Genomic DNA, 12,628 nt, shown 5'->3' with positions numbered 1-12,628 from the left:
CCCAAGGCTTCTTTTCCTTGCTTTGGCCTCACTGCGCCATACAGTGACCGGCCGTAGGTGGCGCGTGTGAGGGAATGAGCACACGCAAGTCTGAGTCGGACCACGCGTCGGGGTTGTCCGACGACGAGGTGTCGGTAGCCTCGGCGAGTCCGTCGAGGCCCTCCGAGACGTCAGGCTCCACGTCGCCAGCGAAGCGTTCTGGTCGCGCTGCCCCACCCCCGCCCAAGCTCATTTTGGACCTGCCGAAGGCTGAAGAGCAAGCTCTCGCGACATTTGCAGAGATCCCTGACTGTGAATACCAAACCTCGCGGATTGGGCGTACACGTGGCCAAGACGACCCGTCGTGTGAGTGCTCGTTGGACCATGGCGCCGCCTTTGCCTGCACAGATGAATCTGGGTGCATCAATCGTTTGACGCAAGTTGAGTGCTTGCCAGATGCATGTCGCTGTGGCAAGGAGTGCGCCAACCAGCGATTCCAGCAGCATGCGTACGCCAAAGTGGACATTGTCCAAACCGAGAAAAAGGGGTTTGGGTTGCGTGCAATGGCACCTCTGGCACGAGACGATTTTGTGTACGAGTATATTGGTGAAGTGATTCATCACGATACCTTTATGCGGCGCATGGTGCAGTACAAGGAGGAGCATATTGAGCATTTCTACTTCATGATGCTACAGCGTGACGAGTACATTGACGCGACGAAGCGCGGCTCTCGCTCGCGTTTCATCAACCACAGCTGCAATCCCAACTGCTACGTGAGCAAATGGCATGTAGGACGGCATGTGCGTATGGGCATCTTTGCGAAGCGGCCGATCCTCGCGGGCGAGGAACTTACGTTTAATTACAACGTCGATCGGTATGGCAACGATCCTCAGCCTTGCTACTGTGGCGAGCCCAACTGTGTCGGTACGCTGGGTGGACGTACACAGACAGATATCGTTACGATGGACGATCGGTTCATTGCAGCACTCGGCATTGCTGATCAAGTGGCTGCCCTTCGTGCATCGTTGCCGCGTGGCAAGCGCTCTAAGATTCTAGACGAGGACTTTCATCCTGTGCTGCACGCGTTGGACGTGGACGATTGTGCGCGTGTTATGACGGCCATTCGCGATGCGACGACGAATCGCAAGATGGTCAACATGCTTCTTACGCGTGTGCAGCTCACCGAAGACGTGCATGTGCAAAAGATCCTCGTCAAGATGCATGGCTTCGTTGTCATGGCAGGCATTTTGGATGAATGGGCTGATGACCAGGAGCTGGTCTCACTGTGCTTGCAGTGCTTGGAGAAATGGCCTCTTCTTGCGCGCGATAAAGTGATGGATGCAGGAGTGTGGGAGCAAGTGCGTAAAGTAGCGGAGCAGGATGGTGCGAACCAGTCGCATGCGCACCGCCTGATGACTCAGTGGGATGCGCTGCCGGCAACCTTCCGCATTGCTCGGCGAGATGGTGTGGAGACAAATGCAGACGATTCCACGACGTTGGCGATGCTGCGTCGGGCTGTGGCTGCGACGGCTCTCCAGGCGGGTGAGACGCCTTCTGCGGAGGACACAGAGTCGTTGCGTCGTGCACTGCTGGCGTACCGAGCGCAAGAAGACACTGCGTCGTCTCAGCCGACAATGCGACGTACTGAATCGAAAAAGAGCGAGGCCAAGGAGGTGCCGAAACCCAAGCCAACGCAGTCCATTGAAGACATCATTCGGCGTGCCAACGAGGAAAACGAGGCGCGGCAAAGAGCGTTGGAAGAGGCTGCCGCCGCTGCCGCTGCCGCTAGTGCAGCAGCAGACGCACGCACGTCGTCGGCTCGTCCCTCGAAAAAGCACAAGACGTCGTCGGCCTCGCACGATCGGCCTGAGAAACGTGCCAAGTCGGACGAGGTCGATATGGCCGCGCTGGAGCACCGCCTGGCCAAGCTGGTCGGCGCCTTGGTCGTCAAGCAAATGTCCAAAGTGAAGGACCAGCTGGACCGTGATCGGTTCAAGCGCTACGCGAAAGATGTATGTACAGTGGCATAACTTACCTTCAGTTGACGCAGGTGCTCTGTGATAAAGAAAAGCGGCATCCCAAAACGTGGCCGCCGCGCTTGCCGGACGGGCAAATTGGGCTCGAAGAGCTAAGTGAAGAAAAACGCAAGAAGATGAAGCTATTTGCGCATGAGTACATTAAAAAGCTACTGCGACATCGGAGTAGTAAGCCACATGGCCAGGCTGATACCAGCATGGATTTGTCCATGCAGCTGAATACTAGCATGGACGATTCTGTCGACTTGAAGATGTCTTCGCCCGTAGACGACGAGTCGTAATTAGCAAAGGATCAATGTGCTTCGAGTCCGCCAGATGTACGGCCGTAGGAGGCGATTGAGGCCCACGGCAGCAGTCATCTCTGCCTTGACTTGCATACGCGCAGCGATGGCCGGCACGGAGTGCGCTGGCGAAGCGGGCGCGCGGCTTGTTAGGATCGTTTGCAAAATGTGCTCTGCGGCGGCACTGTACTCGGCACGAAGGCGTGGCTGAGCGTCGCTACCGCTCGATGGCAGATCCATGTGTGTCAAGTGCTCCGCGATAAACGACAGGAAGGTCGCCTGTCCACCCAGCTGCGCAGCGTCCATCCGAGCCAAGGTGATTTTGCGTAGCGCAAGCAACAGTGGCGTAAGCATCGGCTTGTGCAGCGGACGAAGGAGCAGGGCACAGAGAATATCGCATGCCACGCTATCGATGAGATGCTGGACCAACGCAGCCTGGGCGCTCGCTGGAAGCTCTGGTAACGCTTCAGCAAGATAACCTAGTGCTTGCGCGACATTCCCTGCAGACGTCTCGGTCAATGTATCGGCCGTGCCCATGACATACACAGCGCCACGCAACACCATATGGAGAGGGCACAGTGAGGCGCCTGGGTAGGTCAGCACAGAGGCCGTCTGGCCATCGTACGGCGTGGGACCCCATGCCGCCATGGCCGCATTCGCTGTCGAGGCCAGCAAGACAGGCTGGGCGACCAACAGCAAAATGTGCAACAGACGCGCTACTGCGTCACGTACACGAGGCACACGCAGCATATCCACATCAAGGATCGGCGCTATAGCGACAAAGGCTTGCACACTGCAAGTAGTTGGGTGCTGTGCATCGTGCGTAGGCACATCAGGCGATACGTTCGTCCCTGCTTGCAGTAGCTCTGTGACCACACTCAGGTACGCGATCAGAAGCTCTTCCACCGTCGCATCGACGCCGCGGCCACGTGGCAACGACAGCAAGGTGGGGGGCACAACCTGCAACAGGGCGGCTGTGCTGGACGACACGGTGGTCAGCCACGAGGCCGCGTCAGCGAGCTCCGGCCATGCTTGGAGGAGAGCCTGCGTCGCTTGCAAGGCAGCCATTTGCACATCGGCCTGGCCTCCCTGCGCTTGCGCAAGATCGACTATGGCCGACATACGTGCAAGCATATGCGTATGCACTTGCCCACTCACCTGAGGATCGGCGGCGGCGGCCATAGCCTCCCACAATCCCAATGCGGTTTGCATCGTGACGGCCGGTGCATGCGCGGCTGCCTCCATACGCGCCTGCGCAGCCTCGAGGAGCAGCGGATAGTATGCGGCGCGTGTCTCTGACGCGGACGCCGTGGCCGAATCACGCGCTGCATCGACACAGCGCACCAATGCGCGTAACAATGGCACTTGCGAGGCCGCAGGAAGCGTCTCGAGCGTCTGAAGCGTCTCACGGACCAGTGCTAAGACCGCAGGCTTGGCGAGAAGACGTGTCATGACACCTGGTGTGTACGTCCATGCCTCCCATACGTGCGCCATACTCATCATCACGCCCTCTTCCGACTTCCAAGAGGTAATTAGGTCGTACATACATGCAATCATGGCGTCTAGCATATGCTCGCCATCGTCCCCCACCAAAGGACTGATCTCGTTGAACAGGTACGTTGGCACCCATCGCGCCACGAGCCACAGAAGCGACTCGACCGTTTGCGGACTGGCTGGCATCGCCGTCATAGGATGCTGCGGGACAAGGGATTGCAGTAATGTCCAGTACGTATGAATGGACATCCAAACGTGGGTCTTGGTCTCGTGCGATGCGTGCTGGATGGCTTCTGGCGCTGTTACGCACTCGCGCGACGCCGGGTCGGCTAGGATATGGCCAAGGAGCAGGGCGAGCCAGTGCCATTGCTCCCATACGGCCGGAGCAATGGCCGTACCTTCCATAGCGGGCTTCAAGGCGGCAAGAGCGGGCAGGACACGGTCGAGCTGCGGTCGGGCCAATGCCGCATACATCGTGAGCTGTTCATCGTAGACATCAACATCACGGCCCTGCTCCTCGCCCATTTCTTCATCGTCCGTCTCCGCACTCGTGGCAGCAGCTTGCAGACGCCCAGTCTGGTACGGCAAAACAACTTGCTCACAAATAGAGCCATACAAGCCAGCTTTGTCGGTGTTAGGCAGCTCGGCTAAAAGCGAGCGCCACAGTCCTAATGCTTCTTCCACAGCCATATCACTTGCGGCCGTAGCCTCGGCATCGTTCATGGATGGGACGAGTGCAAAGGCAATGTGATAACACGTCGCAGAGACACGCGCTAGTGTTTGCAGGAGCGCTGCGGGATCCATGGCACCATGCAGCAAGACCAAAGCGCTCTTGCCCTGCAAAAGTCGGGTATATATGTGCGTGATGCGTTGCAGCACAGCAAGGGAGTCAGTGTCGACCTGCGATAAGCGAGGCGCCATCGCTTGGAGGTCCAAATCCAGCTGGGCAAAGAGCGCGACGCGCTGCGCTTTCCACGCAGACTCGGTGCTACCGTTAGGCTCGACGTACAGCGCCATGGCTTGCATGGACGCATGGACATTCTGCGCAATTTGATGGGCAGCCCAAGCATGCGAAGGCACATCCGCAGCGATAGTCTGGGCTAGGCGGCCGGTGGTGCCCAGCAGCGGCGGCAAGTCGGGACTGTGGAGGATCGGCGCCAAAACGGTAGAGAGAGGCGATCGCACATCGTCCACATTACCAAGAGCTAGCCCCTCGACACTCTGCCATACTTGCTCAGGCGTCCATGCAGCGACGGTAGCGTCGTCACGTACGGCTGCGATGGGGATACTGCGCCAGTGTGTTGCTTCTTTGACGGCCTGCGATACCGCGTGACATAGATCTAAGGCAAAGGAGGCCTGCTCATTCGAAGCATGCTGTACACGCTCCGTGGCTGTATGCAATACATGGAGCAAGGCAGGAAGTAGCGTCGGCAAGATCTGTGTCTCCACCAAGGCATGGCACCATAGTACTTCGTCCACACGTAGCCCGAGTTGCATAGTAGGCACACCATCTTCTGACAACGCTGTGCGCGCCTGCAATTCCTCTAGCAGGAGCGCAGCTAGCGCTACACCGACCCACTGCGGTACGTCACTGCTTTGACACATCTGCACAAGGTGTGTACCCAGCTGCAAGAGTGGCGAAGGATCCCCCCGCCTATGCTGCCCAGCGATACGGAGTGTTAAGAGGACAACCACACGGTAGTGCCGCGTACGTACATACGCCGGCCAGGCACGTCCTCCCGCGTACGCTGCTTCAGTGCGCGCCATGGCCGACTGGATGAGCCAGTCTCGTACAGAAATCAGCGAAGGCGCGGCACGACTAGCGTCGTCCACATCAATCCGCGGAAGTGCCTGAAGTAGTGCACCAAGGACGTGAAAGTGCGCTGTATCGTCGCGTGACGAAGCTTTGGGTCAGTGTGCTTGGCAACGTACCTAACAGGAAACACGTATCGTCCACCACAGTCGGCGAGCTTCCCAAAGAGAGCAGCGTTGAAGACGCCTTCTCACGCTCATCGGCATGCACGGAACCAAGCTGCGCACAGGCCGTTTCGACATGGTGCTGCAGCTGCTCGCGCCGCGCGTCCGCCTGCACGAGCGCGTGGATCTCGGTGGCCATAAGAAGGAACCAGTTAACGTGCGTGGAGACTCATTTGTCAGCGTGACAACTTGGCTGACGTAAAATCCCGAAAGACACCGCTTCTAAGTCACGCTCGGTCGGTCTGTGCGGAATAAGGGACTGCCCGTGCTACTGGAGTTTCCTCTTCACCACCACTTTGATTACGATGTTTGCTTTTGTTTCGCGTCGCACTGCTACCTCCGCTGCCCGCATGGGTGTGCGTGCCAAGCATACGCTCCCTGACCTGCCGTACTCGTACGGTGCATTGGAGCCGGCTATTGCTGGTGAAATCATGGAGGTGCACCACTCGAAGCACCACCAGACCTATGTGAACAACCTCAACCACGCCGAGCAGCATATGGCTGACGCTACTGCGAAGGGCGATGTCAAGACGGCGATCGCTACGCAGCGTGCGCTGAACTTCAACGGCGGTGGCCACATCAACCACACGCTGTTCTGGCAGAACTTGGCCCCGACCTCGCAGGGTGGCGGTCAGCTCGACAGCGGTATCCTCCGCTCGGCCATTGAACGTGACTTTGGCAGTCTGGAGGAACTCAAGACCCAGTTCAACGCCGCTCTCGCTGGCATTCAGGGCAGTGGCTGGGGTTGGCTCGGCTATGACGCCGCGGCTGACAGGCTCGCCATTGTCACGACGGCCAACCAGGACCCGCTTATCTCGCACATCCCTCTCATCGGCATTGATGCCTGGGAGCACGCCTACTATCTGCAATACAAGAACGACAAGGCGACCTACTTTAAGAAGATTTGGGAGGTGATCAACTTCGAGAAGGCGGAGGAGCGCATGAAGGCCTCGCGGAAGTAAAGGACAGCTCTCTTATAAACACAGATATCTGGCTTACTGAATGTGCTATAGATATACTGTCTAGTTTTGCACATACACGACATATACTAGTTTACAGGAGCGCGCCGTGTAGAAATGATCGATTCACGGGCGGGGAGATCCGACACTGGGCGACTAGCTCGGTAAGACATGGGCAGTAGACGTACCTAACAAGCCGCTGATCCTCGTCAAAACGAAGAACACGTGGCTCTTCGGGCTGTAATGTACTTGTTTGAGAGTTGCGAAGCGATCTCTCTGCCTCATCCACAGTTTCGAGACCTGGGAACGTCTGGCTCGGCCGTGCGTTGATTTCCGTCTCCAACGGCAGCGGAAGGATCGACGAGGATTCACCCAGGCCCCATGTAGTCTGGAACTCCTGGTTATCGTAGCGCATACGCGCTTTGGTTGGCATAGCAGGCGATGGCGGGATGCTGCGTTGCTGCCTATACACGTCGCTGCTTTGGGACTGCGATACGTCCATATCTCCCGAACCGCGAGTCTTCGACGCTGCGTCCTCCCTGTCGACCATTTCCATGAACCATTTCATCCTTGCGTTAGTGGTACAGGTACCTACCGGATAGCCGGCGTTTCCACAAACGCCGCGCGGTACATCGCGTTCCGCTGTGCCTGTGGTAGGTCGGCGTGTTGTGTGTGGCTCCACCCACCAACGCGCAAGGCTCACGTACCTGCTTACATCCCCAAATATGGGATCTATCGACACAACCCGCTGCCCCTCCAAAGGCTCGTGTCGTGCTCTCTGTCCAAGGTACAGCACCGTGCACGATGTCCAAGCCTGGTAGAACCTATATATGACTATGATGCTTCTTCACGAAGCGCTTGTAGGCGTTTTTGGTTGCGTTTGTTCAGCACGCGCATTGTCCGCTCCTTTTCAACGTCTGTCATGTCTTGCCAATTAGGCACGCGAGACAATGTCTGTCCATAAGAAGAAAAAAGGTCAGCCTCATGTCATAGATTTTGATAGGGTACCTACGCCGTCGGTGTTGACCTGCACCAATGAGTAACACATAGGCATACGTACCACAAGCGGTCCCAACTGATCGAATTTAATCGTATGTGAGCCATCCGCCGCAAGCGATGCTGTTGTGGCTTGGACAGCTTCTGGGTCGTTGGATGGCAGCGACAAAGGGGCCTGCTTTTCTGCTGAGGACGACATAGCTTCGCTCCTTTTCCCTGGTAGCTGTCCGTCTCGGCGTGGGGAGGAGAAAAGACGTGGAGGTGGCCGATTTTTCACCAATCACATGGTTGACATCATAGACACATGGCCTCCTACATGAACTAACTGAAGAAGTACAGAGAGCGCTTGATTTCGCTCACATCAAAGCTGCCCTTTTTCGGGATGGGGGGAAGCAAGTCCGCCAAATCGTAAAAGCCTTGGCTATCAGGTTCGCTGGGACGGCGCAGAATGAAAGGCGTGTCCTCCATAGAGAAGTTATCCTCCTCCATTTCATTCGACATATCCTCGTCGTCTTCGTCATTCTCGTCCTCCTCTGTACGTGGCTCGTACCGAATCTTCGCACCATTGACCAGCGACGAGGCAGGGACTTTGTATCCCTTGTAGCGCTGAAGGAATTCATCGCGAAGACGAACCAAAATATCCTGTGAGTGCAAGCGCACAAACGTATCGCGAATAATATCGCTCATGGTATCAATGTCACACGCATGTGTCCAGTAGCTGTCATGCACACTTGCAAATACCAAGCCAGCTGAATGACACTCCAACGCCGTCAAAAACATGTGTGACGCATCCAATGAATGGATAAAGTTGGGTGGGAATGCGGATGCTTGCTTCGATGGGTTGACCTCGAAGTTCTGGTTCGGGTCGCGAATGTACACAGATTGGACAGCGGTAGTAATTTGGTGCTTTTTGATTTTGCGGTACGGCTGAACAACAGGTAGACCCAATGCACTTGTCCAGATCACTGAGGTCATTTGCTCACGGCCTTCACGCGTTGAGGCGCTGGCGCTGCGGCGTGTAGTCTTCTCGCCGCGGCCAGCCTTCTTCTCATCTGTGAGCTGCGCCGGCTTGATGCGTTCTGGCGGAATACTCTTGGCAATGAGACGTGCACTCACTGTCAGCCATTCTTGGATCATGTTGGCACCAGAGAACAAGTTTCCAATACAGTCCATGATCACTTTGGCTAGGTAGGATGCAGTGCTCCATACTTCTTCGGCGGGGATATCACCACGATCCACCAGCTGGCGCATGACTTGGTTCTTTGCTCCGATGAACGTTACGCCGTATACGGTGGTCATGACCGTCTGCTTCACGACTTTACGAGTGACCTTGCCTTGGAGCAATTGCGCGGTAGCATCGCCTTTAGCAGCACGTTGGTTCAGCTGCTCAATGACCAGTTCTGCCACACCAGTATACACATCCGCGGGACGGTCACCGCCACGCAGGTTGACTTGTTTGGCACCCTGCAAATCACCACCTAGCGCAGCATAATGCTGCAGACCATTGCAGGTACCATCTTGGTGGACAGGTAACTGCGATGGGAACGCTTCGGGGCCTTCTGGGTACTGCCACGCCTGATGCAATTCCATGCACGTAGCGAGACACTGCCATGGATCATCGGCCTTCATCCACCAGCGCTGACCGTCCAGTGGATGAGTCGCGGAATCGATGATGTCCTCAGCATGGTCCTTGGCAAATTGCTCACGCTCAGCAAAGCTCGCCTTGTCATAACCAAACACGTTGGCCAGATGGATATGCAGCCAGCGGAGACCCATTACCCCCAGGGGCTTGGCCTCCGCAAACTTGAGCAGGCCACGACACAAATCGTTGCCAATGTGATTCAAGTGGGGGGGAATGGGGTATGCACGTCCACGGAAGTCCATATTGTGGGGGAAATAGAATTTCTCGTTGAGGAAACTGCGCGCAATTTCCAGCTTGTAATTGATATCACAGCGTTGCGAATGGTTGCCAGCGCGAATCGAGTTCCACTGACGGAGGCGCTGGAGGTAAATACCTTTCGCCTTGATATCATCCGGCGGCGGTCGTTCTGGTTCGGGGTCTGTCATCTCGGCGGGCGGGAGATCGGCCAAAGCCTCGCCCGAATTCCATACCTGCACCACAACGTCAAACACAGCGCGGTTCACATTCCAAGCCGTATTGCCCAGCACATCCAGACCGGCCAAAACCACTTCCAACCCATTATTCTCTGATGCAGCACGGAGGTACGAGCTCTGCTCCACCGAGTCCTTGTACCGCATCGCACTGGTTTTCACTGAAAAGTAGCCACCGGAGTCGTGCGTAAGCCAGGGACGCGGTGGGACTAACATGGGCAAATGACGTGGGTGAAGGGTCTCGCGCACAGATTCCTTATCAAGACGCTGTGAGATCACCTCGTTGAGACGAATGACACCCAGCTTCTTGCCCTGGATATACTCGTACGCCGAATAAAAGGCCGGCTGCTCTTCTTCCCACAGCTCGCCATCACGATCGTACGCCTGACGCTTGATCGTGGCCACTTCGAGTAGCTGGTGCACAAGGTAACTGCCCACACGCGCACGAATGATCTGCGTCCATTTAGGAATGTTCATCTCCAGGTTCTCATCCTGGCACTTTTCCTGCCAGACTTTCAAGTCGCGACGCACAGCCAGATCGATCAAGTTGCGCTTGCCAAGAATTGACTGGGCATGGCGCGCTTGCACAAAGATCTCAGGGTGCCTGTTGAGCATTACCGCACTGTACTCGCTCTCAATGGCCTTACCGATGGTGATCAACGCACGGGTGGTCTTGATACCATCTGCGACGCCGCTGATACCCTGCATACGCATGAGCTCAATGATTACTATCATCGCCATCTTCGATGGCGGCAAGAGTTTCAAAAAGGGATACAGCTGCGATTCGACCGAATTGGTCAGCGACCGCTTGACCTGACTGCTCATACGCTCCAAATCTTCACGTAGAGACTGCTCCAACTTCTTGTACCATTCCCACATCCAGCCTTGGAGTGTCTTGGATTGCAGAACGCCTGCGTCCTTGCCGATTTCTTGTAGTTTCTCAGTATCATGCTCAAGACGTTTGCGTGCTGCTTCCAATGCGGAATGTTCAAGCCAGCGTTGACGTTCATACAGGTCCGACGAGCGTCGCTTCGCATCTTTCATCGTCGCCAAGCTCTCCTGCAGTGTCTGTAAATTAAAGGGCTTCTGCATCGTGTCTGTCACGCGGTCCTTGGTCATCACAGGGCGCAGCTCTTCCACTTCGTCCGCCGTGGTATCCACTGCGGGGAGATCCGTCTCCTCGCTCTCTCGCAGCACGTTATCGACCTTATCCAGCTGACGCTGCATGTCGGCATCGCCTAGCTTGGTCGCTGCCGCCCGGAACTGTGCAAGCAAAGTCGGTGTATTCACAGTCGCATTTTGCAAGAGAGAGACAGTCTCTGTACCTGCTGGCGCAGAGCTCGACTGGCGTACCGATGATGAAAAGATCGCGTCCATCGAGATCCCTAGTGTTTTGGCATCGCGCAATAGCTCGACCATGGTAGGCCGATTTCGTGGGTACACATGCATCGTCTGTAGTTGTGAAATGCCTAGTGCCATTGTCGCAATTGTCGATGCATCAGGGCGTGGATCCAGCTGCACATCGCCCTCTTTCATCATATCTTCCCACAACTTCCATGCATTTGTGACCCAAGTCTTCACATCCTCAGCACCTGGCTGTGCTGCTTTGCTAAAGTAAGCATGAAGGATTGCATTGTATGACCAAAGCTTGAGCGGCGTACGTTCATGAACCACGTCGCCGCCTTCCATCATCCGCGCTTCATGCAGCTCTTGCATACGCGTATGTGATTCCGCGCGCATCTCCTGCATAAGTTTGTGCGCACGCGAAATGAGGCCAGTGGAAAGACATGCCTGGAAGAGCGCCAATGTTTCCACTGTGCGCGTAGGTGGGAAGTAAATCTCGTCAATGTTGGCATTTTCTACACTTTCTGGCGATGTTCCGATCATCTGTGCTTCTGCTCCTGCCGGATCCAGGTCCGTCAAGTGCTGGCCACGACGTCGCATAGTCATATGGCGCTCACGCACATCCATAGGCAGAGGCGTAGGCAGATGAGTGTACGCTTGTCGGTTCACATAGGGCTCGAAGCTTGTTTCCGTCTGTGCTTGGTTCGCAAGCAGTATGCTGCTAGTCATCAGCGGTGCACGGTCTAGCCACACGTTCGAAGAGGCCGTCAGCGCAGAAGCGTTGCGCGGTATGCTACGAAGCTGTGGGCGGCGTACACATCGTGCAAAAGACCACATATCCGCTGGGTATAATTACACTTAAGGCCTTCCACCACGGAAAAACAACCTCAGATGGGATACAATCCACAAGCTAGCAGACGTAGTGCGAATCTTCGCGGTGGCGACGACGTTGGAAAAAAAACGTTGCGAACACGACGCTCGACTTTTTTTGTACGCGAAGGCGACCTCCGCAATGATTATATAAGCCATAGTCAGAATATGGATAGGCACACGCTCGCTTGTCAAGCAGGCGTACGTACGCGTATAGTTTTGGGAGCGAGGTGGGGTATCGCGAGCCTACAGAGTAGTTGCAACGTTGTGCCTTGATGCAGGAGCGAGAACCTCCCATCTATGGCAATTTCCATCACTATTATGGCATGCGTAGTGCGCGAGCAGCACGTCAGGCGCAAGGCACGCAGGCTTCAGCGACAGTCTGGGAGCCGCAGCCTGACGGCATAGATGAGCGTATTGTTGCCTTTCTTGCGTGGCTTCAGCAAAACAATGCTCTCAAACCCATTCGTGTGGAAACTATTCTGGATATCGGATGCAATGCGGCGAAACCATTGCTAGAGCTTTGTGAATTGCTGCAACCCCCTCCAAGTTATGTGCTTGGCGTAGATATTGACCCTGT

General features: G+C 55.9%; 6 protein-coding genes across 6 annotated transcripts; 2 read left to right on the top strand and 4 right to left on the bottom strand.

Moving 5' to 3' along the window:
- Positions 1-74: 74 nt before the first annotated feature.
- On the top strand, positions 75-2,241 carry Malapachy_3344 (set domain-containing protein; the record flags this gene model as incomplete). Its single annotated transcript, XM_018137816.1, has 3 exons — positions 75-1,991; positions 2,021-2,183; positions 2,231-2,241. 3 exons carry the CDS (start codon positions 75-77, stop codon positions 2,239-2,241), a joined length of 2,091 nt encoding a protein of 696 aa, XP_017994193.1.
- A 55-nt stretch (positions 2,242-2,296) lies between these two features.
- Positions 2,297-5,906, bottom strand: Malapachy_3352 (hypothetical protein; the record flags this gene model as incomplete). Its single annotated transcript, XM_018137824.1, has 2 exons — positions 2,297-5,694; positions 5,723-5,906. 2 exons carry the CDS (start codon positions 5,904-5,906, stop codon positions 2,297-2,299), a joined length of 3,582 nt encoding a protein of 1,193 aa, XP_017994136.1.
- A 166-nt stretch (positions 5,907-6,072) lies between these two features.
- Positions 6,073-6,729, top strand: Malapachy_3336 (sod2-superoxide dismutase mitochondrial; the record flags this gene model as incomplete). The annotated part of the gene is made up of 1 exon (XM_018137808.1): positions 6,073-6,729. One exon carries the CDS (start codon positions 6,073-6,075, stop codon positions 6,727-6,729), a length of 657 nt encoding a protein of 218 aa, XP_017993462.1.
- Positions 6,730-6,815: 86 nt separating this feature from the next.
- Positions 6,816-7,359, bottom strand: Malapachy_3363 (hypothetical protein; the record flags this gene model as incomplete). Its single annotated transcript, XM_018137835.1, has 3 exons — positions 6,816-6,882; positions 6,915-7,295; positions 7,322-7,359. 3 exons carry the CDS (start codon positions 7,357-7,359, stop codon positions 6,816-6,818), a joined length of 486 nt encoding a protein of 161 aa, XP_017994073.1.
- Positions 7,360-7,560: 201 nt separating this feature from the next.
- On the bottom strand, positions 7,561-7,921 carry Malapachy_3366 (fungal specific transcription; the record flags this gene model as incomplete). Its single annotated transcript, XM_018137838.1, has 2 exons — positions 7,561-7,680; positions 7,787-7,921. 2 exons carry the CDS (start codon positions 7,919-7,921, stop codon positions 7,561-7,563), a joined length of 255 nt encoding a protein of 84 aa, XP_017994070.1.
- A 122-nt stretch (positions 7,922-8,043) lies between these two features.
- On the bottom strand, positions 8,044-11,907 carry Malapachy_3329 (dna rna polymerase; the record flags this gene model as incomplete). The annotated part of the gene is made up of 1 exon (XM_018137802.1): positions 8,044-11,907. One exon carries the CDS (start codon positions 11,905-11,907, stop codon positions 8,044-8,046), a length of 3,864 nt encoding a protein of 1,287 aa, XP_017993517.1.
- Between the last annotated feature and the right edge of the window lie 721 nt (positions 11,908-12,628).

This window comes from Malassezia pachydermatis, assembly GCF_001278385.1.
Source record: "Malassezia pachydermatis strain CBS 1879 chromosome Unknown scaffold1, whole genome shotgun sequence".
NCBI lineage: Eukaryota > Fungi > Basidiomycota > Malasseziomycetes > Malasseziales > Malasseziaceae > Malassezia > Malassezia pachydermatis.
The sequence above is the reverse complement of the archived record's forward strand: the minus strand, read 5'-3'. Positions and strand labels throughout refer to the sequence as shown.